Below are 27924 nucleotides of genomic sequence, written 5' to 3'. Positions count from 1 at the left end.
GTATACACTAGAGAACAGACTGGAGAGGGGAGATTTGGTAGAATATTTAAGTACCTCAAGTATAAATGTACAGGCTCAAGTGAAAGATTGTCTGGAATGAGGGACCAATGGCTGAGCGTGAAAGGGACTAGACTCAAGAGAAGTATTTCTTCATCTTTACAATAAGGGTGGTGGATCCAGCACAGATGGTGGAGATGAGGATGGTATCAGAATCCAAGAAATCATGAGAGAAATGTTGAGGATGTTTGAGGATGAGGAATAGATGATCAAAAATGGGTTGGTGGTTTGGATTGCCAGGTGATGCTGTGTGGTCTTTTTCTGCCGTCATGTTCTCTGTTTCTTTTAGAGGTAGCATGATGTAATTTATGTTTTTAGAGATACCATCTTCAGTAGACCTTCATTCTACAATCCTGTATACATTACAATATCGTTGTTGGGCTGGAAATAAGTTCCCAGTCATTCAGTTCCTGGATCAGGTCTTCTGTTCACTTGATCAGCTTGAGCTGTTGTTGCAGTGAAGACATTGTCCATAGCCCCTAGGAGGAGGGAGTCCCAGTCGGGTGCAGTGGCTGGGTCTAGGACTCGGGATAACGGCAGGGTTGCAGAAGGAGCCCTAATGCATGGCTTACAGCAAGAGATTGCTGCCACAGCGACTGAATAATTAGGGGGGGGGGGGAGGAGGAAGGTAAAGTGAAAACAGTATCCGATCAATCAGGAACTACCTACCCTTCCGGAAATCATTAAAAACCCATCTGTTCAAGCAAGCCTACCCAGATGAACCAAACTAATCCTATGGACCCATTTACCCAAACACTTGCACATCTCTACCCACCTATATCTTCTATTATTCTGCTTTACTGAACTTATATTTTCCCTATCAAGTTTCACTATCAGTAACCTGCAATCCCTATTACTATGTAAGCCGCATTGAACCTGCTTTGAGTGGGAAAGCGCGGGGTACAAATGTAATAATAAATAAAGTAAAAATACCCTGAGCTGTTGCAAATGAAGTGCTTGATAACTAAGGCTCTCCTACAAATTCTCTTGTACCCCCTGCTAAGCTTCATAGATGCCCTTCTCCAGCACTTCTGAGGTGATGGTATATGTAGCAGTGCAAAGATGTTCCACTTATTTTCTGTATAGCAAAAGAGGGGGAACGAAGTACAAACTAAAGTCCAAACAAAAAAAAAAACAGCACCACGGGCCTTTAAAAATGGAACACGGTTCTTTAATGAATGAGCCTTGACAAAAAGACCTGACACGGGCCGTGTTTCGGTAAATAAGTAAATAAGTATTGCCATACTGGGAAAGACCAAAGGTCCATCGAGCCCAGCATCCTGTTTCCAACAGTGGCCAATCCAGGTCACAAATACCCGGCAAGATCCCAAAAATGTACAAAACATTTTATACTGCTTATCCCAGAAATAGTGGATTTTCCCCAAGTCCATTTAATAATGGTCTATGGACTAGCACCTGCGTCAGGGGTCACAGTGATGACGTGGAAAACTTGGGGAATAACTCAAATATATTCCTCTACAATATATTATTCCTTACCCCACGTATCTTATAGTAAAAGCTACAAAGCAACAAGGCACTTTCACTTTCTGTATCCTAACAAATACATCACTGTGACCCCTGACGCAGGTGCTAGTCACCGAAACACGGCCCGTGTCGGGTCTTTTTGTCAAGGCTCATTCATTAAAGAACTTGTGTTCCATTTTTAAAGGCCCGTGGTGCTGTTTTTTTGTTTCCACTTATTTTCTGTCACATCCTTGGCCTCTAAGAGCGTCGGTGCTTCCCAGATCAGTCTTGATAAACCCCACAGCCAGTCAGGATTTTAGATTATGTAACAACAAATGTGCATGAGATTAAATTTCATATGCAAATTGATCTCATGCATATTCATCACGGTTCTCCTGAAACCTCAGCTAGCAGTGAAAGCCCCATATTATAGCTTACCAAGCGCTGGCTCCTCACCCACTCCCCTGTCCCTCTGTTCAAATTTTAAAGGTATGTTATTTATTTTTTTCTCTCACAATGACAGATTTTAATCAAAATGCATCCCTAAAAACAAAGAATACAAAGTAATGAAAAAGAAATACAAAATACCAATTGACATTCTAAAACAGCATGCAGAATAAACAGCTATAAACAGCCTTAGAGGTTCACAGCCTACTTCAGAAAATCAAGCCTATTTTTTTAACACCTTACTTGGTCTCCCCTCCCACACCACCTCTGGGTTATGCACCTTAATCCTTGCCTCCCTGCACAACCCTCAAAGTATCCCTTCCTGTTGCTTTCTCTTTAGTGACATTGCAAATGATGACAGATGAAGACCAGAACAGCCCGTCCTGTATGCCCAGAAAGCTGGCCAGGGTTGTACCTGCCACTCTGTGCAGGTTACTCTTCTTCTCTATGGTTTTATTCCGTCCTCTTCCCATGTACGGTTCCTCTGTGTTTGTTCCACACATTTTGAATTCTGTCACTGTTTTCATCCCCTACCTCGTCCCACAGAAGAAGATCCCAGGCATTGACCACCCCTCTCTGTGAAAAAAGTATTTTCTGATGTTGCTTTTCCATTTCTCTCCTTACTCTTCATTTCAAGTCTTCTAGTTCTATATATTTTTGGAAAAGATTGTCCACAGATCTTTCAAGTATTTAAGAATGTCTATCATATTCGCCTAGTCCTCCTCTCAGCCGTGTGTATGTGTTCAAAACGTCAAGTCTGTTCTTATACACCTTCTGGCACAGACCCCCATACAATTTTGGTTGCTTTCCTCTGAACCCTTTTTTTTTTTTAATGTCCTTGGCAAGATACGACCTCCAGAACAATACTCTGTGTGTGGTCTCACCAACGACTTGTACAGGGGCATCATTACCTCCGTTCTGCTGATATGCCCCTGTCGATGCAGCCTAGCATCTTTCTGGCTTTGATATTTATTTTTTATTTATTAGGATTTATTTACCACCTTTTTTGAAGGAATTCACTCAAGGCGGTGTACAGTAAGAATAAATCAAACATGAGCAACACACAATTACGGCAGTAAAAAACATTCAAATAACAATACAAAACTACTTCAAATACAATTTGACTTTTATTTGTTACGAATACTTCCAACATCAAGATATATCATTATTTATAACAGGAGGAAAAGACTTCAGAAGCTCAGGATGTCAACTTATGATGATTGTTTTTTTAAGCAAAATTCAATCTGAAATTATGTTCCGGAGTAGCCTTCATCATGAGTCCTAAAAATCTCCCTTATTTATTTTTTTATAGCAAAAGCCCATTCGTTGTCCTTTAACTTATTTTCAGTCTTCAATTTTCAAAAACCATAGTTACCACATCATTGAATTTACATAACTCCGGCAACTTAAAACGTTTTACTACCTTGAGATCCTCAGCTGTCCCCTTTCTGGTCTGTGCCCTTCAGCTTCTCACTTCCTGTCATATACAGCTCCTTTGGATTTCTACACCCCAAATGCTTCTCTCTCTGCATAAAGTATTCATGTACGTTTATGAAATACTCTGCTTATTGTCATACTGGGAAAGACCAAAGGTCCATCGAGCCCAGCATCCTGTTTCCAACAGTGGCCAATCCAGGTCACAGATACCCGGCAAGATCCCAAAAATGTACAAAATAGTGAATTTTCCCCAAGTCCATTTAATAACTGTCTATGGACTTTTCCTTTAGGAAGCCATCCAAACCTTTTTCTAAACTCCGCTAAGCTAACCACCTTTACCACATTCTCTGGCAACAAATTCCAGCGTTTAATTACACGTTGTGTGAAGAAACGTTTTCTCCGATTTGTTTTAAATTTACTACATTGTAGCTTCATCGCATGCCCCCTAGTCCTACTATTTTTGGAAAGCGTGAACAGATGCTTCACAGTACCCATTCAACTCCACTCATTTTATAGACCTCTATCATATCTCCCCTCAGCCGCCTTTTCTCCAAGCTGAAGAGCCCTAGCCACTTCAGCCTTTCCTCACAGGTAAGTCATCCCATCCCCTTTATCATTTTCATCGCCCTTCTCTGCACCTTTTCCAATTCCACTATATCTTTTTTGAGATGCGGCAACCAGAATTGAACACAATATTCGAGGTGCGGGCACACCATGGAACGATACAAAGGCATTATAACATCCTCATTTTTGTTTTCCATTCCTTTCCTAATAATACCTATTTCCTTTCTTAGCCGCAGCAGCACACTGAGCAGAAGGTTTCAACGTATCATCGACGACAACACCTAGATCCCTTTCTTGGTCTGTGACTCCTAACGTGGAACCTTGCATGACACAGCTATAATTCGGGTTCCTCTTTCCCACATGCATCACTTTACACTTGCTCACATTAAACGTCATCTGCCATTTAGACGTCCAGTCTCCCAATCTCATAAGGTCCTCTTGTAATTTTTCACAATCCCCCTCACTCTCTCCTCAATCTCTGGCCGACTACTTCCGTGACAAGGTCCAGAAGATCAACCTCGAATTCACTACCAAACCTTCTCTTCTTCTTCATCCTATAACCCACTCTCTCAACCAACCTACCCAGGCCTCCTTCTCCTCTTTTCCTGCTATCACCGAAGAGGAAACCGCCCATCTCCTCTCCTCCTCGAAATCCACCACCTGTTCCTCAGACCCCATCCCCACCAACTTACTTAACACCATCACTCCTACTATCACCCCCACCATCTGTCATATCCTCAACCTCTCTCTCTCCACTGTAACTGTCCCGGACACCTTCAAGCATGCTGTGGTCACACCACTCCTCAAAAAACCATCAGTTGACCCTACCTGTCCCTCCAACTACCGCCCCATTTCCCTCCTACCCTTCCTCTCCAAGATACTTGAACGCGCCATTCACAGCCGCTGCATTGATTTTCTCTCCACTCATGCCATCCTCGATCCACTTCAATCCGGCTTTCGCCCCCTACACTCGACAGAAATGGCACTATCTAAGGTCTGCAATGACCTGTTCCTCGCCAAATCCAAAGGTCACTACTCCATCCTCATCCTCCTTGACCTATCCGCCGCTTTTGACACTCAATCACAACCTACTTCTTGACACACTGTCCTCCTTTGGGTTCCAGGGCTCTGTCCTCTCCTGGTTCTCCTCTTATCTCTCCCATCGTACCTTCAGAGTACACTCTCATGGTTCGTCCTCCTCCCCTATCCCGCTCTCTGTTGGAGTTCCTCAGGGATCTGTCCTTGGGCCCCTTCTTTTTTTCAATCTACACCTCTTCCTTAGGCTCCCTGATCTCTTCTCATGGTTTCCACTATCATCTTTATGCTGACGACACCCAGCTTTATCTCTCCACACCAGAAATCACTGCGGAAACCCAGGCCAAGGTATCGGCCTGCTTATCTGACATTGCTGCCTGGATGTCCAACTGCCACCTGAAACTGAACATGGCCAAGACTGAACTTATTGTTTTCCCACCCAAACCCACTTCTCCTCTCCCTTCACTCTCTATCTCAGTTGATAACACCCTCATCGTCCCCGTCTCATCTGCCCGCAACCTCGGTGTCATCTTTGACTCCTCCCTCTCCTTCTCTGCGCATATCCAGCAGATAGCCAAGACCTGTCGCTTCTTCCTCTATAACATTAGCAAAATTCGCCCCTTCCTCTCTGAGCACACCACTCGAACTCTCATCCACTCTCTCATTACCTCTCGCCTTGACTACTGCAACCTACTCCTCACCGGCCTCCCACTTAGCCATCTATCCCCCCTTCAGTCCATTCAGAACTCTGCCGCACGTCTTATCTTCCGCCTTAACCAATATACTCATATCACAATATACTCTCCTCAAGTCACTTCACTGGCTTCCGATCAGATACCGAATACAGTTCAAGCTTCTCCTACTCACCTACAAATGCACTCGATCTGCAGCCCCTCCTTACCTCTCTACCCTCATCTCCCCTTAGGTCCCTACCCGTAACCTCCACTCTCAAGACAAATCCCTCCTTTCAGTACCCTTCTCCACCACCGCCAACTCTAGGCTTCGCCCTTTCTGCCTCACCTCACCCCATGCTTGGAACAAACTCCCTGAGCCCATACGCTGGGCCCCCTCCCTACCCATCTTCAAATCATTGCTCAAAGCCCACCTCTTCAATGTCGCCTTCGGCACTTAATCACTACACCTCTTCTCAGGAAATCTCAATTACCCCAACTTGACATTTCGTCCTTTAGATTGTAAGCTCTTCTGAGCAGGGACCGTCCTTAGTCGTTAATTTGTACAGCGCTGCGTAACCCTAGTAGCGCTCTAGAAATGTTAAGTAGTAGTAGTAGATTTAACGACTTTGAATAACTTTGTGTCATCAGCAAATTTAATTACCTCACTAGTTACTCCCATCTCTAGGTCATTTATAAATATGTTAAAAAGCAGCAGTCCAAGCACAGACCCCTGGGGAACCCCACTAACTACACTTCTCCACTGAGAATACTGACCATTTAACCCCACTCTCTGTTTTCTATCTTTTAACCAGTTTTTAATCCACAATAGAACACTGTGGTACAACCAAAGTGGTTTACAAATCACATCCAAGTACAAGGTATTTTCCATGTCCCTAGTGGGCTCAGTTTTAACTCATAGTCCAGGCACCGCTTCTGCTGAGTTCAGATAGATTTGTGTGCATATAGTCTGGACTATTTCTCTGCATAAAACACTTTTTTAGCCATGGAAAAGGCCTGAAGTTACCTCATAAGTGATTTAAAAAAAAAAGATGAGAAAAAATAACAGTTTAAAATTGTTGGTACTATAATGTTTGTGTCTGAGGAGAGAGACATAAGGTGTGGAAGGCAATAAAATATGGAAATTTATGTGCAGTGATTTTGAATATCTTTCCTATAGAGAAACATTGGGTAATCTCCCAAAACAAGTATCGTTTCCTGCCCTGTTAATAACTGCACCTGTGCTCAAAAGTACCACAGCAGTGAAAGGTTGTACTATGGGCTGTGCCAACTCCTTTTCTGGTTTCGGACAGTAAATTAACCCAGCCAAGTTTTTGTCCCATTGTGTGTAGAGAGATGTGTAGTCCAAAAGGTATTGAGCTAAAGCAGAATGACAATGCATCGCATATAATGAGGTGAATTGCTGAACCCATCACACTAGATGTGAATTTGCACTTTGGTCATATCCTTGGTACAACTGAATTTCCACTTGACCAAAAATGATCTTTCACGGGGAAGCCTAGAACAAGCCAAAAATCTTTGAAGCCAACTCTGTACTCTAGCAGGTTCCTGTAAGATCAATGTTAAATGGAAAAAAGAAATGAAAGGGTGCTTCTTCAACTAGATGAGGTGATTGACCTTAGGGAGTGCCAGGGCCTGCACCCTCGCTGACGTGACATAGGATTCTACATGTACTGTGAACCTTGCCAATTCATGGTTGAAATTACAGCCCCATCTGGTGGTCAGAGCAAAGAATGCCATGGTTTACGGTTGAAACCCAATTCAAAAGTTAAGAGTGAGAAATAAATTCTCTGTAAATCGGCATTATAAAGGAATGGTGGGGGGGAAAGACCTCTGATGCCTGTGACAACCTCTATGCTGTTATAATGTCAGATTCCAGCATGCAAATCACAGTGGCAGCTTCTATCATTGGTCATAAAAAACCCCAACCACACCAAAGAACAATTCTTTATTGGGTGCAAAGAGATCTTCAACTGTGAAAATGATGTGACAATTTCATAAAACTAAAGTTGAACTTAGCTTTATATGGCAGTGCGGGGAAGTAGAAACATCATCCCAACGGGGACCCGTTTCACCATTCGGCTTCCTCAGGGGATTAAGTACTGCCGTGCCTTCTTTTGAAATACTGCCTGTCCAACTCGGTGCCGGCGACCGTGTAGCCTAGTTTTATGGTTGGAAACAGCAGTCACCACGTTAGATCATGAAGAATGAGTGAGATAAAGGTTAACAAATGAGTTTGATGTTCTGCAGATGTTCTGAGTTAGTCTAAAACTAAGGTAACAAGATTGCCAGAGCCCTTTCTCTTTTGCAGGGTCACAGCAATCCTTTTGTCATGTCTGTAGCTACTTCTTTTAGAGAAATTGTTCATGACAATACCTGACATTTAGTCTTCTCAGTTCGTTAATTAAACTCTGGAATTCGTTGCTGGAGAACGTGAAGGCGGTTAGCTTGGCAGAGTTTAAAAAAGGGTTAGACAGTTTCCTAAAGGACAAGTCCATAAACCGCTACTAAATGGATTTGGGAAAAATCCACAATTCCAGGAATAACATGTATGGAGTGTTTGTACGTTTTGGAAGCTTGCCAGGTGCCCTTGGCCTGGATTGGCCGCTGTCGTGGACAGGATGCTGGGCTCGAAGGACCCTTGGTCTTTTCCCAGTGTGCCATTACTTATGTAAGGTTCAGCGCTCTGGAATACGCTGCCCCCAACGTAACTCCTAGTGCTTTAAGTCTGACCTTAAAGCAATTCCTCTTTCAAGATGTTTCTTTAATAATCTTAATTCTTATCTGTGCTTGGAGACACTGGGTGCAAACTCTGTATAGCTCCCCCACCCGTTACCCTTTTGAGAATTATGTAGGTCTCCCCCCTCATTCCCTTCTTTTTGTTTTCGTTTGTTCTTTTTCACCCCAATATTTTTTAGTCTACAAGCTGCTCATATGGGATTGTCTGATGGACAGGGTAGAAAGCAATTAAGAAACTTGGAAATTGTAGTGGTACTGTACAAATACACACAAGAAACAGTCTCTGCTCTGTAGAGCTTACAATCTAAGTATGACAAAAGCAACTTTGGAAATTTCGTAGATAATAAAAATGGCTAAAACCAACAAGGCTGTAATCAGGAGAATCGGAGTTTAGTGGTATTAATGACAAAAATCAAGGTCAGGTTCTGCTTCTACCCTAAGGCTGATAAGAGCCATTTTTAACAGTTTGAACTTGGAAGGTATTCAGAGTTTTCACTCTGGAGCGAGGGTTCTCACGCTAATCCTTATTTATTGCATTTGTATCCCACATTTTCCCACCTCTTTGCAGGCTCAATGTGGCTTACAATACATCATGAATATTGGAAATCAAACATATAAACGGCGAGTGACCGTACTCACTCGCAAATGCGCAGTAGAGACCTTCTCTGCCCCGCCCCGTCAATACGTGATGACGGGGGGCGGAACACAGAGGGTCTGTACTGCGCATTGCTGATGGAGGGACACCGCCGTCTAACGCTCCCCCCACCCGAGTCGCCGCCGCCACCCACCTTCTACCCGGTCGGGCCCTCGCTCCACTATTGAAACAGCGAGGGTCCGGGAACACAGCACTGAGCTCTGCTGAGCTGCCGACATCGCCCTTCCTTCTTCTTCTCTGCCTCTGTCCCGCCCTCGACGACGTTACATCACACGAGGGTGGGACAGGCAGAGAAGAAGAACGAAGGCTGACGTCGGCAGCTCAGCAGAGCTCAGTGCTGCATTCCCGGACCCTCGCTGTTTCAATAGCGGAGCGAGGGCCCGGCCGGGTGGAAGGTGGGTGGTGACGGCTCGGTGGGGGGAGCGCGAACTCGGAGGGGGAGGGGCAGCGGCGAACTCGGCGGTGGGGGCGGGCCTTTCAACCCCCCCTTCCTATAATAGCCCGTTTTTACGGGCTCAAAGTCTAGTATATTATAAAATAGAAATGTAGTGTTACAAAAGGATCATTGGGCAACATGATAATGAAGAAACATGATAGTAGTATAACAAGCAGATATTATAAGACAGTTCTGAATATATGTGGAGGAGTTGTGTATGTCCACATTGGTTGATCTTTGTGGTATGCCTTGTTAAAGAGATGGGTCTTCAGCAGTTTGCGGAAGTTCGTTATCATAAATCATTTTTAAGTTACGCGGCAGTGCGTTCCATAATTGTGTGCTCAAGTAGGTAAAGGTTGATGCGTGCATTAGTTTGTATTTTAGACCTTTGCAGTTAGGGAACTGCAGACTGAGGAATGTGCGGGATGATCCTTTGGCATTCCTGGGTGGTAGGTCTATCAGGTCTGACATGTAGGCTGGTGCTTCTCCGTGAATGATTTTGTGGACACCTTGCTGATCAGGGCTTCAGGATACCAATAATGAATATGCATGAGACAGATTTGCATGCCCTACCACATGCATATTCATTGTGGGTAAGCAGACTGGCTAGGTGTGTCCAAGAACTGGGTTGAGAACCCTGCTTTCGTTGGAGATGGCTGACAATAGGTAATGCAAAGTTGTCGGTCCTGCTTTGTCTGTGACTTGGGTACATGTAGATGGCTGCCTCTATGATTCCGTTGATGAAAGCTAGAGTCCTAAACAGTACCATGGTTGGGAAGATCTGGAATGTGGGAAACTACGTTTAAGAGGAACCACTGTCCAGGGAGGGAGGAACAGAGGAATCTAGATTGGATATGAAGAAGGAATAGGAGGAGAAGCTGGAGGTGCTCAGTGTAAAGAAAGTAGACCGTGGTACGGCAGCCATATTTACCTAATCAGAGGGGAGAGTAGGGTAATGGTCAAGTGTCTGGCCAGCAGTGCAGGTTAGATCAATAACATCCAGAAAAGAGAGAAAATCTTGAACAACTGTATCACAGGAATCCATTCTATAAATATTGAAATCACCAAATAGAAGAAATACAGGATTCTTAATACGATAGTGGGAGATTAGGTCTTATATAGAAGATAAGTGAACAGGTGAAGGTTGGTAAATAGCAGAAAGAAGACAGTATCAGGCTTATTTTCGAAAGAGGACGCCCATCTTTCGACACAAATCGCAAGATGGGTGTCTTCACAGGGTCGCCCAAATCGGTATAATGGAAAGCCGATTTTGGGTGTCCCCAAATGCTTTCCGTCGCGGGGACCACCAAAGTTCCAGGGGGGGGGGGGGGGGGGTGTCAGAGGCGTAGCGAAGGCAGGACTTGGGTGTGCTTTTTTTTTCTTACGACCAAGCCACAAAAAGGTGCCCAAACTGACCAGATGACCACCGGAGGGAATCAGGGAGTGGAGGAGTGGCCTAGTGGTTAGGGTGGTGGACTTTGGTCCTGGGGAACTGAGTTCAATTCCCACTTCAGGCACAGGCGGCTCCTTGTGACTCTGGGCAAGTCACTTAACCCTCTGTTGCCCCATGTAAGCCGCATTGAGCCTGCCATGAGTGGGAAAGCGCAGGGTACAAATGTAACAAAAATAAAATAGATACTATTGGAGATTCTACATGGAATGTTGCTACTATTGGAGGTTCTACATGTAATGTTGCTATTCCACTAGCAACATTCCATGTAGAAGGCTGCGCAGGCTTCTGTTTCTGTGAGTCTGACGTCCTGCACGTACGTGCAGGACGTCAGACTCACAGAAGCAGAAGCCTGCGCGGCCACATTGGTGATCTGCAAGGGCCGACTTCTAGTGGAATAGCAACATTCCATGTAGAATCTCAAATAGTAGCAACAGTGGAGGAGTGGCCTAGTGGTTAGGGTGGTGGACTTTGGTCCTGAGGAACTGAGTTTGATTCCCACTTCAGGCACAGGCAGCTCCTTGTGACTCTGGGCAAGTCACTTAACCCTCCATTGCCCCATGTAAGCCGCATTGAGCCTGCCATGAGTGGGAAAGCGCAGGGTACAAATGTAACAAAAATAAAATAGATACTATTGGAGATTCTACATGGAATGTTGCTATTCCACTAGCAACATTCCATGTAGAAGGCTGCGCAGGCTTCTGTTTCTGTGACAAAAATAAATGACCTCCCCTTACTCCCCCAGTGGTCACTAACCCCCTCCCACCCTCAAAAAAAATTTTTTTTAACATTTTTTTTGCCAGCCTCAAATATCATACCCAGCTCCATGACAGCAGTATGCAGGTCCCTGGAGCAGTTTTAGTGGGTGCAGTGTACTTCTGGCAGGCGGACCCAGACCCCCCCCCCCCCCCACTTGTTACACTTGTGGTGGTAAATGTGAGCCCTTCAAAACCCACTGTACCCACATCTAGGTGTCCCCCTTCACCCACAAGGGCTATGGTAGTGGTGTACAGTTGTGGGTAGTGGGTTTTTTTTTTTTTTGGGGGGGGGGGGGGGGGCCTCAGCACACAAGGTAAGGGAGCTATGCACCTGGGAGCAATTTATTAAGTCCACTGCAGTGCCCCCTATGGTGCCCAGTTGGTGTCCTGGCATGTCAGGGGGACCAGTGCACTACAAATGCTGGCTCCTCCCACAACCAAAGGGCTTGCATTTGGTCATTTCTGAGGTGGGCATCCTTAGTTTGCATTATCGCCAAAAATCAGAAACGACCAAGTCTAGGGACGACCTAAATGTCAAGATTTGGGCATCCCCAACCATATTATCAAAATGAAAGATGGATGCCCATCTTGTTTTGATAATATAGGTTTCCCCGCCCCTTCGCGGGGACATCCTCAAAAACTTGGGCACCTCTTTCGATTATGCCCCTCCACGTCTTTCTTCAGGTACAGGATTTTCTCATTCATCAGAAGAAGCAGTAGAGGACCTGCAGCCGAAAGGACAAGGGGTGGGTAATAGCTAGATATCTCTTTTTATTGCATATGATTAGAACGAATGAGAGAGCCAGGCAGCCATGTGTGATGTAGATATGCTTGACAGAGTGACTGTTCCTGTTTCAATAATGCAGAGAAGAGCAAAAGCATCTGAATGTCTGTCTCAAAGGTGTATTTTGCATCAAAGAGTTGCAACATTAACCCAATGGGCACTAATAGGTTAATAGGACCAATTGAAAAAGAAAGTGTTAGGGATACAAAGGGAGACGACTGAGAAGGGCAACAGGATATAGATATTAAAACAAGGGATCTTACCTTGGCGATGGGTGAGCAAGGCACAGCATTCGATGGACTGGGGTTGAGGAAGTCATACACCAGTACAAAGGATCCAGCAAAAGTAACACTAGCATACCATTGGGACCCATCAATACTCTTTCAGCTTGTTGCGTGTTTTGGCTGTTACTCGTGTGTAAAATCCTTCTCTCTGGTGAACCACCCTGTCTTACCTTGGTCACTCAGATCTGTCCATCAGAACCAACTTGTAGTTCCATCATTTTGAGAAATTAGATCGTCTCTGTTCCAGGTCCCTTTCTAAATTTAAGATCGATCTAAAAACCTTTTTATTCACAGATGCATAGAGTTAGAATCATCTCCCACCTTTCCGCATTCGGTAGGATCGGCAGCATCCTGGACATCACAATTTCCCCCCTCCCTTTTCTGTTCCTCCCCCCCCCCCAATCCCAGCTTTCCTATTAGCATTGTAGTTTTCTCCCCCCTCCCTCACAGTTATTGCATTTTCTATCCTTTCTATCGTAAGCCACTTGGATATTACTTGATGGTGGGGGTATAACCCTTTCATAAACTTGTTTAATGGCAGAACTTGAAACACAGACAGGGCTCTGGGCTCTTTGGGTTGGTGCTTCCTGTGGGTTAGTTAACTTTCATTTTGGGGCTAGTTTTAAATGAGAGGAAAGAGAGCAAACCAGTTACTGCAGTACCAAGGAAATGAAGTGCACCGCGGAGCAGCTTACACCCACAAAGGAGGCCGTCCAGGCTTTTCTGGGCTCTGAGAAAGGAAAGCCAAAGTGATTCTGTTAACTGCTGAAGTGACCTCTGTATGCCTGGTTATACCCTGCTTGGCTTCCGATCAGATACCACATACAATTCAAGCTTCTCCTCCTTACCTACAAATGCACCCAGTCTGCGGCTCCTCACTACCTCTCTACCCTCATCTCCCCCTATGTTCCTGCCCGTAACCTCCGCTCACAGGACAAATCCCTCCTTTCAGTACCCTTCTCCACCACCAACTCCAGGCTCCGCTCATTCTGCCTTGCCTCACCCTACGCTTGGAACAATCTTCCTCAACCCCTACGCCAAGCCCCCCTCCCTACCCATCTTCAAATCTCTGCTTAAAACTCACCTCTTCAATGCTGCTTTCGGCACCTAACCTTTCGTGAAATATAGTATGCCCTATCAGACAGACTCATACACTTGTCTTTAGATTGTGCACCTGTCTTTTAGATTGTAAGTTCCTTGAGCAGGGACTGTCCTTCCATGTTAAATTGTACAGCGCTGCATAACCCTAGTAGCGCTTTAGAAAGGTTAAGTAGTAGTAGTAGAAAATAGGTTGTAATAAAGGCAAAAAGCTGCCAGGTGCTTTTAAGTAAAAAGCAGATAAATTAAAAATATTCTAAATTGTCTGTCACCTGCTATGCAAGTTGTAAATGCAAACAAAAAAAAAACACACCATACTTTGTCAATCTGCCAAATGCCTGGTGTCCCACTGAGACCGAACCATGTTCTTTAATATCCTGATGCATGGGGGAAGGGCCTACTGGCTTAGATGGTCAACCTGCATCTCAGGGGTGCCAAGCTCCTCCTGAAATTCACAGTGGAAGGCACTAAGGAAATAAGTTAATGCAGTTCCTCTTTATGAAAAAAAGATGAGCAGATGCATCCTCACCCGGGGACCAAAACTGCTCCTGCTCCTCTAAATCCGCTCTGATCACCTTCCTCCTGCAGGGACTCTAAATCCAGAAAAATCCTCCTCTTTGTCCCAAGAAACCTTCTGCCACTTGGAAAGAGAGAACCCCCTCCCCTAGAAGTGCCCAGTTACATGGATAAAATTCTGAGGGAAACCCCACCCTGGTAAAGCTTCCCTGTGTGTCTCCTGAGCCTGAGAGAACCACCACCAGATCCAACCACAGGGGCTGTTCAGCTGCCAATGCAGGATGGTCCAAAATGGCAGTGGTTCCTGCCGAGGGAAAACAAAAATGAGGACCACCAGCATTAAGAAAGGCAGACTTCTTTCAAGCTACCTGATGCACTTGAGCCCTACAAAACAAAACAACCCTTGTTAAAAACAAAAACCCTGCAATGCCGAGGCCCTGATGCTGACATGTAGAGCATCTCTGGGACCTGTCACTTCTCGTGGCTCCCAGCTACCCCAGTGCAAAGATGCAATCCCCCCCCCCCCCCCCCCCCCCCCCACACACACACCACCACCACCCACATACAGTACAAGGTGATTTGAGAGCGACCACCTCCAAACACACAGCACCAAATGGCTGGACAACTTGAGCTGTTTTTTGGAGCTTTTTATTTTTGCTGCGAATGTCCTAGTGCTCAAAGCGCCCCCCCCCCCCCCCCACCCCCCCTGCATGAAGGGACTGAGGTACAGAGAAAACCTTACAACTGCCAGTCCAAAAAGGTTACAGTCCTCTCAAGGTAGCACCCCTGGGGCAACAAAGCCCCCACAGCCTCAGCTTGTCAGCTAACCAGAACTTTGAACGGAGAACAGATGAAGGAAAATAAAACGACAACCAAACCAATTAACATTAAGAACCTATTAACAGTATTTTTTAAAAAGATTATAAATCTACCTAACAAATAGAAAAGTCTAGTCTGTGTCCCCATCCCCAATGGCAAAGGCACATCATGTCCACCACCTGCAGGAGCCTGAGAGATTGTAGTTATAGGCTCACTCAAAAATCAGCATTTCAGTCTCCACCTGCTAGCAGGCGTTCATAACCCATCAGTCTTCTCTAGGTCTGTCTGGATGCTGCTTTGTTCCTAATACATCTAAATCCCTCATCCATGCATTGAGACTTCCAAGCTCTGCTTGCCTCTTGGGTGCATGAAAATCCAGAGTAACACTGTTCTAACTTCTACCTAAAAGCTTCCAAATCCTTCCTCCAATATTTCCCCCCATTTATAACCTCATGTATCAAGACTGTCAAATCCTATCTAGAATTACGCAACCAGATCTCCTGCTACTTTGAGGTGATGCTCTCCTGCTCCAAGGCAGCAAAAGGCTGCTAGAGTGGAGATAGGACTTGCCTCTGGACTTCAAACTCATTCTCTTGTCAGGAGCTCTTTGCATTGGGTGCACACGTCTCATCAAATTGAAGCCATGTGGCACTCTGTGGAAGAGAGGTTAGGCACCCCCTCCCCCCCCCCCCAATCTTGCTGCCTAGTAAATGGGGAGTAGTTTTAATATTCAGCTCAGGTACAACTCAGTTAAACACTTATATACAGGAGGCACTTCCCTGTCCACAGAGGGCTCACAATCTAGGATTGTACCTAATGGAGAGGTAAGTGACTTATCTAAGACCACAAGGAGTGACAGTGGGATTTGAACCCTGGTCTCTGGGTCACAGCCTGCTGCTGTAAGCACTAGGCAAGAGCTTCCCAAATGGGGTCACAGCTTGGATCTCCATAAGTACATTCTGCATCTGCAGGGTCACACAATTTTATTTGGCCACAATCGTGGGTCACAGACACAATTAGGCTAAGGGAATAGGGATACCCAATATAAAGGCCCTTATTTAGCATATACTTTGTGCTTACTTCTCAAATGAAGTGCAAGTCTGTTAAATCACTTACTGCCAAATATATCCTGTGTGACAATTTTGGCTCCTGTCCTCTGGTTAAGAGCCTATAAATTATGTGCTTTGTTGAGGGCAGCTGAAGGAGGATGGGGAAGGGGAGGGGGGGGGGGGGGGGGAGGAAGAGGAAGAAAGCCACACAGGACAAAGCTGTATATTAGCTTGTGGGTCTAAAATCAAGTTTTTGGCTTTACCAAAAATAAAAGCAGATCAATCTTTTCTATCCAAGCTTTAAGCCATCAAGTTTGCTAGCAATACTTACTTACCTGCTCTTAATAGACCCTCAGAAATGGATAGAGCAGGAGCAGCTTTGGCTGGATGCCTTGGTAACATGACATGCAAGACTACTATTTCAGAATTGGGGGGGGGGGGGGGGGGGGGGGTACAGCTGTTAAGGATCCACTTGACATGATCTTGAAAACAGGTTTTGGCCCCATGTGAAAGCTAAATGTTGCCAAAGCTTAACTTCACTGGACTCAGCAGCTCCCAGTCTCATTGGGCAGGAATGAGGGATGCAGCAAAAACGGGAAATAGGCGTCTCAAAACTGGTGAGAATTGTGGCTGTGACCAAGATCCAGTTAAGCAAGCTCCCTAGGGAGGATTTGGACAAACTGGCCAAGGGTGAACCTAAATCTCTTATGCGGTCATGGACAAGCAGCTCCCAAAACTGCTCCCATTTAAAGGGATAAGGATTTCAGGAGATGCCATGCAGGGAGATACCCTATGTCCTAACGAAGGCACAGCCCGGATGAGTCTTGGTCCTTTTGGGGAGAAAGAAGGAATAGCCAAGACAAGTGATGCCAGCAGTGTGGACTACTGGATTACCTGGATTGGCCACTGGGCTTGACCGACCTTCAGTCTGTTCCAGTATGTCAGTATTTTATTTATTTTTGGTACATTTGTACCCCGCGCTTTCCTACTCATGGCAGGCTCAATGCGGCAGGCAATGGAGGGTTAAGTGACTTGCCCAGAGTCACAAGGAGCTGCCTGTGCCGGGAATCGAACTCAGTTCCTCAGTTCCCCAGGACCAAAGTCCACCACCCTAACCACTAGGCCACTCCTCCACTGTACAGTCCGTTAGCTAGTATAGAAACTAAAATTTAGAAAGGGAAAAATCCCAGAAGAGACTGAAGGGCTCACCTCCTTCCACCTGCTGGAGACTGAGAATACTGAATCTAGGGCTAGTTGGCCAGGGCTCTTATTGGCTCTGTAGAGTTCAGTCTCCACCTGCTGGAAGGAATGCATAACCCACCAGTCAGTATTTTCTCAAGTCTCCACCTGCTGGAAGGCGAGCACAACCCATCAGTTCAATCCTGGTCCGGTCTGGAGGGACACTAAGGAAGTTTGATATGGCTGCAGCAGGTGGAGCAGTGGCCCAGCCCTGGCCACAGAATGTGGCTGGGTTCCTGCTCCGTCAGTTTTGTGTAATGGCCAAGAGCAAGGGCATATGGCTCATTTCAGACCTGAAGCACATCAGCAGAGCTTTGCAGGTTTCCATTCTGCATCAATAATCGTTGGAGCTCTAATTTCATCAATTTTCTTCACTTACTGCTGCTACCATTACTATCCAAGGTCTACCTCCATGTATCCCATCAAAATAATTCCAAGTGCTGGTAAGCCATTTTCAGTTTCAGGCTCTGCCTTTCAGTCTTTTCTAAGATGGTGCTGGCTGTGCTCTGCAAGTAAAGTATCCCGGCTAATTCCATCAGAATGATTAGTTGATCCAGGTGAAATTTATGGATGAGAACTGTGAATTCAGCAGGGCTAAGATCAAATTTCACCAACAATCAATTCCTATAATATTTGGACATCCCCATCCTTAGAACCGAGCGGGTAAGTGCGAGAAGAATCGGCAAGCTTCAGTTACAGGTCCAGAATCTCAGGCTCTGGGACTATTTGCAATTCCTGCGTTTGATGGCTGCAGCTTTGGATCTGGGCCCACACGAGACTTCTTTCGAGGTCTCTCCTCTCTGTGGCTGGCAGTCTTGGGGTTCATCGAGGCCAGATACAGCCCACGCTGGTGGCTCAAAGGAAACCCTGAAGGGAGTAGATCTGGAAGTCACCATGTGAACGATATTTCATTGTAAAGTCTTCATTAATTTGAAAAGCTGTAGGATAAAAGGGCACAGTTCTGTGTACTGAGTTGGGATTGCTAGAGGGCAGGAACGTACTGCACTGGCTAACAGCAGTGGATGCCAAGACAGGAAGAACGTTTTCCCTGCCTACTTTTACACTTGTAGTTGAAGCAGGACTAGCACGGACAAGAATGGGCTAATCTTTAAGTCAGTGTAAAAACAGCACTCTTTATTCTGAATACATTAATTTTTTAGAACACAAAAACCGACACAGGTGCCCTTCACAGGAAGGACAGACATTCCGGTGCAGGATAAATCAGATGCCGAGACAACTTATCCAGCAAGAAAAGGGGGTCCCCAAAGGTATAATCTTACTGGCATTAAATTACATTGTGAGCATTGCTGGCCCAGCCTGTCAATGTTGAGAGGGAATAGCAGCCGCATGGAAGTAAAGTCTCAAGAGGACAAGAACAGCTATACATGCTTTTATCCCACCCCCAGCCAAAAATCACAGCAGACATAAGAGGCGAGACAGCCCACGGTGTAAGAACCAGCTTCCTGTGTCTGTGGTGGGGGGAGGACAGCAGCACAGCACATTAATCCACCTCCTCCATGCGGGATGTATCCTCATCTCCCTCCAGCGGTGGGATTTCATCCGAAACAGCGGTGGTGCTCTCTTCTGGAGTTACTTCCTCTTCATCTATGCCTGTAGAAAAAGAAAGGCTCAGTCCTATCCGAAATACAGGCTAGCCTACAGGGAGCATTTCTGACCCCAGGGGCAAGACTAGGAAAAGCCCTCCCCAAACCAACTGCTAGCCTGACTACTCCAGAGTAGAGCACACTTCAAGCAGCGGCATCACAGCAGACTTATGCTGCTCCCCCATAAAGCCGTGTTCCTGCTTCTTAGTCCTTAATTTTTCCACCAAGTGTCCACAGCATCTGCCACTGCTTATATACTTCACCCCAGGTTCTTAGAAACAGTGGGCTTCCTGAAGTCTAGAGGGAGCTATTAATGGAGGCAGGCATTTCTCTCCTCCACCACCCTGCTCTCCTCCGTTTTCCACATCCCTCTTCACTTCTGCTCGGGGTTATGGCAGGGCCTTGAGCACTTGTGAATGCTCAAGGTCAGAACAGTGAGAAAAGGTAAAAAAAAGGATGCAGTCATTGGGAGCGGGGGAAGGGCAGCAATACCAGTTACTGCAAATTCCAGGGGGTGGATGAAAATTTCCAGGGTTTTCTATTGCTAAACAGGCCATTAGAGAGAATATGGCCATCTACATAGTTAACCCTTAAACCTTCTCCTTGAACTTTAAGCAACCCAAACAGCTTAACTCAGCGGTTTCCAAACCTGATCCTGGAGGCATCAGGGTTTCAGAATATCTATAATGAATATTCATGAGGGAGGAGATTTGCAAACAGTGGAGGTAAGTGAATGCAAATTTGTCATGAATAGTCATTGTGGATAGCCTGAAATCTGGCTGGCTGGGGTGCTTCTAGGACCAGTTTTGGAAACTACTGGCTTAACTGAAGTATTAATGTTAGTGCTGTTGAAATGGAATGAATAACCACAGCTGTTTGGTTTAAAAAGTTGGGGTTTTGAGTCCGAGATAAAACCAAAAAAGCACAAAGTCCCACCACGCAGCATCAAGGGACACCCCTGCTCATCTCAAACTACCCGTCTCATTTTTAATTCTAGTGTTCCAATTGCACTGCAAGTTGGAGCTGCACAGTTCAGAGCAGAATAGGGGTTTCTGCAAAAGACCCTGTTCTAGTAGGGAGGGGTGAATGAACAGGGCTAGATGATGAGTAGAGGATGGTGACTGATGGAGACGCTTGACTGGGTTGGGGATTGAGAGAGGCTACTGGATTGGGTGAGGGGCTCAAAGTTACACTTCTGCCTGTGTCTTACATTAAGGGACTGATTTAATAAGCCAAGCTCCCCCCACCCTCCCCTTAGTCTGAATAGGAAAATCAGCCTAGTAAATCAGGCTCTGAACAGCTGAGACAAATCTCCATATTCTTCTGTACTTCCCCCTTCCCTTATTAACTACCGTGAGAACAGATGAAGGTGGGGAGGGTGAAGCTGGTCTTCAGGCAATGATCAATGCCTGGATCCACACAGAGGCAGCACCACTTGAAAGCTATTCAAATTCCTAACATATACATCTTGTCCTCAGATGCATTCACAAGGATGCTGCCATGTCTTTAGAAAAATCTGGCTATTAAAAAACTGTAGAAACGTCTACAAGAGTCCTAAAGTGAATTTTTGCCTAAATACAGCCCTATTTAGGTTGACAACTGGCACTAAAGAGTGTATGTAAAAGGCTTAATAACTTAAGAGTAGAAAAAAAATACTCAATTTTCAAAGAGTGTTTCTATAAAGCTTTAGTTATGTCACTCCTAGTGTTGGCTTCAGTTGTCCCCTGCCTACATCCTTTACAGAAAGGAAACTACTGTTTTCTCATAGCCCTGGAAGAGGGCGCTCTTATGCTTACCTAGACCCAGCTTGATCATCCTGTAGATACGGTTGGAATGGGTCTGGGGGTCATCCAGTGAGAAGCCAGAGGAAAGCAGCGCGGTCTCAAAGAGTAACACCACCAGGTCCTTCACTGCCTTATCGTTCTTGTCTACCTCTGCCTTCTGCTGCAAGGTCTCCATGATGGGGTGGTCGGGGTTGATCTCCAGGTGCTTCTTAGCCATCATGTAGCCCATTGTGGAGTTGTCACGCAGGGCCTGAGCCTTCATGATCCTTTCCATGTTGGCTGTCCAGCCATAGGTGCTGGTGACAATGCAGCAAGGTGAGGATACCAAACGGTTGGACACAGTCACCTGGGGAGAGGTTAGGTGGTGAGAACCTCAGATACAGAACATTTCACACACTTGAGGACTACGCAGACGAGACCTTTTCTGTGTTAAGTGGGCAGCATGCAAATGATCACACTGAGGCCGCTGCTGCACAAGGGAAGCGAACATCACTTACGTCAAGAGTGTGTTCCTATGTAAGGCTGAACCATATCCCCCTGTCTTTGGGCACCAGCAGCAAAAGCTTTTTGTATGTGATGTTTCTATATACATTATAGCAAATTCAAACACCACCCCACCCCCTCCAAAAGAGAGGGGCCACAGGCTGAATGCTGCCCATCTTGTACATTTTCCTTTCACTTTTGCTTACCCTGTGTTTTGGGAAACGGCTCATGCTATTCCCAGGCTCTGGACTCTACAAAAACAGTATTATGGTATATAAAATGTGTAATCTGCTGAAGTGCTGTTGAAATATGGACAGCACAGAACAGAATAGTGAAAAGAAAAGTTCAATCACAACAGAAAAATAGGGCTGAAAGTCATCCCACATCAATGCTTTGGCTTCTAAAGAAGCCAAGGATGGCAAAATAGGATTTATAATCTCTGAAAACCACATCCCACTAGTTGACCATGGAAAAAATAATTCTTACCTGATAATTTTCTTTCCATTAGTCCCAACAGATCAATCCAGAAGACTTGTGGGTTGTGTCCCTCTACCAGCAGGTGGAGATAGAGAGAACCTCTGAGGTTTGCTCTATGTGGACCTGTGCAGCCAAGTAAAGCTCAGTATGAATGATACCAAAGCAGTGGAATGGAAACAATAGAAAACTCTTCTGCCATTGTCAGACCAAGTACCCAACATACTTCCACCACTTCCAAATTTATTATTTAATCAAACAAAGGCACATTCAGAACAACGAAACCCAAAAAAACTAACCAACCGAAACAAAACTGCAGCCAGTAAATCCAGGGGGGCCTCTGGATTGATCTTTTGGGACTAATGGAAAGAAAATTATCAGGTAAGAATTCTTCCTTCCATAGCGTCCCACAGATCAATCCAGAGACTTGTGGGATGTACCCAAGCAGTCCTCAAGTACGGTGGGACACCCACAACCTGGCAGAAATCACAGACAAGCCAAACATCGCATCTTGCCAAGCTGCCACATCTACCCAATGATGATGAGTGAACATACGGACCGAAGCCCATGTAGCGGCTCTGCAGATTTCTTCCAGAGAAACCAAATGGGACTCTGCATAGGAGGAAGCCTGAGCTCGCATAGAGAGCACAAATTTGTGCTGGGGCTTGCTTGCCCAAAGCCATGTAGGCCGAAGTGATGGCCTCCCGCATCCAACAGGCTATGGTGGCCTTGGAAGCCATAAGCCCCTTCTTACTGCCTACAAAAAGGACGAAGAGATGGTTCAAAAAACGAAATTCATTGGTCACCTCCAAATACCTAAGAGCCCGTCTCACGTCAAGGCAGCGAAGAGCCCGGAATTGCTCGGGGTAATCCTCCCGGCGAAAAGCCAGCAAATGCAGGGACTTTGGGCAAAAACGAAGGCACTGTCCTAATCGAAACCCCCGCCTCCGTAAAACGCAGGAGGGGTCTCTGCAAAAAAGAGCCTGCAACTCTGAAATTCTCCGAGCCAAAGTAATGGCTACTAGGAAAATCGCCTTCAAGGTGAGATCCTTAACCGTAATCCCTGATAAGGGTTCGAAAGGACGACGCTGAAGCGCTTTTTTTTTTTTTTTAGTTACATTTGTACCCCGCACTTTCCCACTCATGGCAGGCTCAATGTGGCTTACATATACAGGTACTTATTTGTACCTGGGGCAATGGAGGGTTAAGTGACTTGCCCAGAGTCACAAGGAGCTGTGCCTGAAGTGGGAATCGAACTCAGTTCCTCAGGACCAGAGTCCACCAACCCTAACCACTAGGCCACTCCTCCACTTTGAGAACTAGATTAAGGTTCCAGGATGGCAGAACCGGCATATGCGGAGGACGCAACTGATTTACGCGCCCCTCAAAAAACGACCCACATCTGGGTGGGAGGCGATGGACACCCCCTGAAGCCGGCCTCTAAAGCATGCCAGAGCTGCCACCTGCACCTTAAGAGAACTCAATGAGAGCGATTTTTGTACAGCCTCCTGAAGAAACGAGAGGATAACAGATACTGAAGCCGAAGCCGCTGACAATCCCGAACTCGCATACCACAAATCGAAGGTACGCCACACCCTAGCATAAGCTATCGAGGTGGATCTTTTCCGAACCTGCAGCATCGTAGTGATAACGGTGTCTGGATAGCCTTTCCTTCTCAACTTCGCCCTTTCAAGGGCCAGGCTGTAAGACCAAAGGGGGAGGGATCCTCCATCATGACTGGTCCCTGCAGCAAGAGACCATCCTGCGCCTGAAGCCAGAGAGGATGATCGAATAGGAGCCTGACCATATCTGCGTACCAGGGACGTCTGGGCCAATCCAGTGCCACCAGGATCACTCGACCAGGATGACTGGCAATGCGAGTCAGTAACCTGCCCACCATTGGCCACGGGGGAAAGGCATAGAGTAGGCCCCTGGGCCAAGGCTGTAGAAGACCATCGATGCCTTTTGAGCCCAGCTCTCATCCCCTCTTGAAGAAATGGGGAACCTTTGCATTGAATGCGGTGGCCATTAAATCCATCACCGGCATCCCCCAACGGGCCGCTATCTGATCGAAAGCCAGAGGGGAAAGTGTCCACTCCCCCGGCTCCAACTGGTGGCGACTGAGAAAGTCCGCTTGCACATTGTGACCCCCGCTATATGAACCGCCGTCAAGAAAGAGATGAGTCTCCACCTAACGGCAGATCAGAGCCGCCTCACGCACCAGTGGTGCACTCCTGGTGCCCCGACGGTTCACGTATGCGACCGCCATCACATTGTCAGAGAACCCGAACCGGGCAACCGCGGAGAAGAGACAGAAACTCCCAAAGGGCCAGACAAATCAACCGCAACTCCAAGCAGTTGATGGACTAAGACACCTCCGTTGAGGTCCAAATGCCCTGGGCTGTCTGTTGGAGGCAATGAGCCCCCCCACTCGGACAGTGACACATCCATGGTCAATCTTCCATTCCGGGGTTGCCAGAGGAATGCCCGATACCAAATTCTTTTGAATGAACCACCAATGCATGATAGTGTGCAGATGGGCCGACCATGGCACCCGAACATCGTAATCCTCCGAGAGCGGAGACTAACGGCTCAGAAGGTGCCAACAGCGACGCATCAGTGGTCACAATCTTCCACTCCGGGGTTGCCAGAGGAATGCCCGATACCATATTCTTTTGAATGAACCACCAGCGCATGATAAGTGTGCAGACAGGCCGACCATGGCACCCGAACCTCGTAATCCTCAGAGAGCGGAGACCAACGGCTCAGAAGGTGCCACTGCAGGGGGCGCATGTGAGCTGTGGCCAACTTTATGACGTGCAAAGTGGAGGCCATGGAACCCAGAACTTGTACATAGTCCCAAGCCCGCGGGTTCGGAGTCTGGAACAGAGTTCACAACTGACCCTGTAACCGCTGTGCTCGACCGAAAGGAAGAGAAACTAACCCTGTTCGGGTATTGAAGAACACTCCCCAAGTACTCCAGTGTCTGGGAGGGCGTAAGGCTGCACTTTGGGAAGTTGATCACCCAACGAAGTGATTGAAGCAACCTGACCACTCTGTCGGTGGCCCACCGACTCTCCCCAAAAGAAGATGCCCGTACCAGCCAGTCGTCTAGATAAGGATGGACCTGAATCCCTTCCTTCCTGAGATAGGCTGCCACTTTGAATTGAAAATGATGACCAAGCACTGCAAAGCAAAGAAAACGCCTGTGGGCAGGCCATGCCGAACCCGTAAGGACTTGATACCCTTGAGATCTAGGATGGGTCGCCAAGAACCACCCTTTTTTGGCACCACAAAATAAATGGGAGTATCGCCCGCACCCTCTTTCTGCTGGGGATACAGGCTGGACAGCACCCAGTCGTAAGTTGAGGAGGGTGTGACGAACCACCTGTACCTTGGCGGGAGACTTGCAAGGAGATTCCAGAAAAGAGTTTATCGGACGAGCCAATTCTAACTTGTAGCTGTCTCTGAAAACCTCCAAGACCCATTCGTCGGATGTTACCCTGGTCCACTCCACCAAGAATAGGGACAGTCTGCCCCCAATAACCAGCTGGATATGGACCAGGGCCCCATCATTGGGCGGACCTGGCTGCGGGCTGGTTTCTGTTACTGGAAAGGAAGGCCCGCCTGTCACCTCGAAAGGGCTGAGGCCTGTGAGAAGAACTTGCTCTCTGAAAAGAGGCCCCGCGAACTGGACGGTAACGCCATGTATCCCTAAAAACTTAGGTCTAGGTCCCACTGGTCGCAGAAACTTGGACCTGTCCTGCAGGAGGCACTGGCCCTTAGAGTCACTGAGGTCCTCCACAATCTGTTCTAGGTCTGTCCGAAACAAAAGCTTTCCCCTAAAAGGAAGCCTGGCTAAACATGACTTAAGAGGCCACGTCTGCAGCCCAATGCTGCAACCACAGCTAGCGACGCGTGGTGACCGCTAGGGAAACCTCCTTTGCTGAAGCCCTCAAAAGATTATAAAGAAGATCCGCAAGGAAGGCTAAACCAGATTCCAAGGCTGACAAAACAGCCACGAGATCTTCTGCAGATGAGGCTTTCTGTACCCACAATAAGCATGCCTGCGCCGCATAGGAGCCACAAATTGAGGCCTGCAGAGAAAGGGTCGCTACTTCAAAGGACAAAGTCTCCAACTTACGATCCTGAGGGTCCTTGAGCGCCGTGCCCCCCTCCACAGGGAGAGTGGTTTTCTTAGTGGCTGCTGTGATTAAAGAATCCACCGTAGGGACCCTTCAGCAAGTCTAAGTCAGGAGCAGGTAGAATGTAAAGACGCGATATAGCTCTAAGCAACCTTAAGCCCACTGTCCGGCGTATCCCACTGCGCTGAAATAAGGATTTTCATGGCCTCATGCACATGACAGGAACGAGGTGGGCATTTGGTGCCAGACATAATGGAAGGCACTGGACCCGTTCCCCCTGAAGATTCAGAGGGTGAAATGGCCAAAACCTCAAAAGCCCGAACAATCAGGGAGGGAAGCTCTTCCCTGCGAAAAAGGTGGGCAGCCGTCGGATCATCCCCTTCCTCAGAGGGCAGGGTGACCTCATCTGCCAATGATTGAGGGAGAGCTCGGAGACAAAACTGGGCCATCTGTGTCAGATAGCTCCTCGGGATCCAAAATCTCCATCTGGGGACGTTTCGGCAGGAAAGACTGAGAGGCTGCCGCAACTGAAGTTTGCGGAGGAAGAGACAGGGCTGCCTGAAGAGAAGCTCCTGACTGCTTCAAAAGAAAGGCATTGTGCATTAGTAAAACAAAATCCAGGGAAAAAGGAACTGAAAAGGACTCCTCTGCTCCCTCCACATCGCTTCCCTCCATCGGAGCCTGGGCCAGAGAAGCGTGCTGCGCCTCTAGCCTATCTACCACCATGTGCGGAGCGGGTCGCGCCTGAGAGGAAAAATGGCGCCCACTGCTTACCTTTTTTTTTTTTTTTTTGTCAGGAGAGAAAGGGAACACCTGATCGGGCCAACAGCCCCGGCCGACGGAGGGAAGGTAGGGGGAGACTGGGAGGGATCTGGCACCACCAGGTGTACACCACAAGCTACAAACAGCCACTCAACCCCTGTCTTTGCTAAACTAGGCCCAGAGGACACCAGTAGCCAGATCACAGCTGCACAGATGTCCCTCCACCTGCTAGATAGAGAGAATACTGAGGTTCAGCTGGCTGCACAGGTCCACAGGTCCGAGGTCTGCTATATCTCCACCTGCTGATAGAGGGACACAACCCACAAGTCTCCGGATTGATCTGTGGGACGCTATGGAATATTTTAATTTCTACTTATTTGATTTTTTATTACAAAAAAAAAAATCTTGCCTACACAAGTTTATACTTTTATAGGCCATGTCTGTAGAACTGTGCTCCCATCAGGTCTGTACACAATGCAAGCCAGAGTTGGCCGTGTGACTAAGTTACAGGCTGTACTGCAAAGTGGGTGGGGTACCCCGTTCCCCATCCTTACATCACTCGCAACACTCATTTCTGCCCTAGGAGTACCTTTCCCCCTCCCTCATTTTAGGATGGAGAGCAGTTACACCAGCCCCCACACCTACATCCCAAGATGGGGGTGCAGCCATCATACCAGTACTGCCCTTGTCCACTCACCTTCTCCACCTTTTTGTCAAGGATCTCTTTCATCAGCTTGCAAAGGTTCTCAAACTTGGCTTTGTTCTCCTCCATCTTCTTTTTTTCCTCCTCATCCTCTGGGAGCTCCAGCCCCTCCTTGGTGACCGAGACCAGGTTCTTGCCGTCAAATGCCTTCAGCTGCTGGACACAGTACTCATCTATCGGCTCAGTCATGTAGACCACCTCAAAGCCACGTTTCCGCACACGCTCCACAAAGGCAGAGTTGGCCACCTGCTCCTTGCTTTCACCTGCCACGGGAGACATGGGGGGGGGGGGGGGGGGGGGGGGGGGGGGGGGGAGAGAGAGAATTGTTACACATCCGTAGTCCAGTGGACTGCAATAGTCGTCACTGACCCAGGGCTTACAAAGAGCACAAGAGGTCTTGATCGGCAAAGAGCTTAAGAGTCATCCACAGATGACTGCACTGTGGA

At 47.0% G+C, this 27924-nt stretch overlaps 1 protein-coding gene across 1 annotated transcript; it reads right to left on the bottom strand.

Annotated features, from left to right (window-relative positions):
- Window positions 1-18636: 18636 nt before the first annotated feature.
- Window positions 18637-27757, bottom strand: LOC115467375 (heat shock protein HSP 90-beta-like). The gene is made up of 3 exons (XM_030199247.1): window positions 27473-27757; window positions 20924-21257; window positions 18637-19134 (listed from the first exon to the last, which is right to left on the bottom strand). Exons 1-3 carry the CDS (start codon window positions 27755-27757, stop codon window positions 19025-19027), a joined length of 729 nt encoding a protein of 242 aa, XP_030055107.1. The 3' UTR covers window positions 18637-19024.
- Between the last annotated feature and the right edge of the window lie 167 nt (window positions 27758-27924).

This window comes from Microcaecilia unicolor, chromosome 3, assembly GCF_901765095.1.
Source record: "Microcaecilia unicolor chromosome 3, aMicUni1.1, whole genome shotgun sequence".
Lineage (NCBI taxonomy): Eukaryota > Metazoa > Chordata > Amphibia > Gymnophiona > Siphonopidae > Microcaecilia > Microcaecilia unicolor.
Note: the sequence above shows the minus strand (reverse complement) of the source record. Positions and strands in the feature narration are given on the sequence as shown.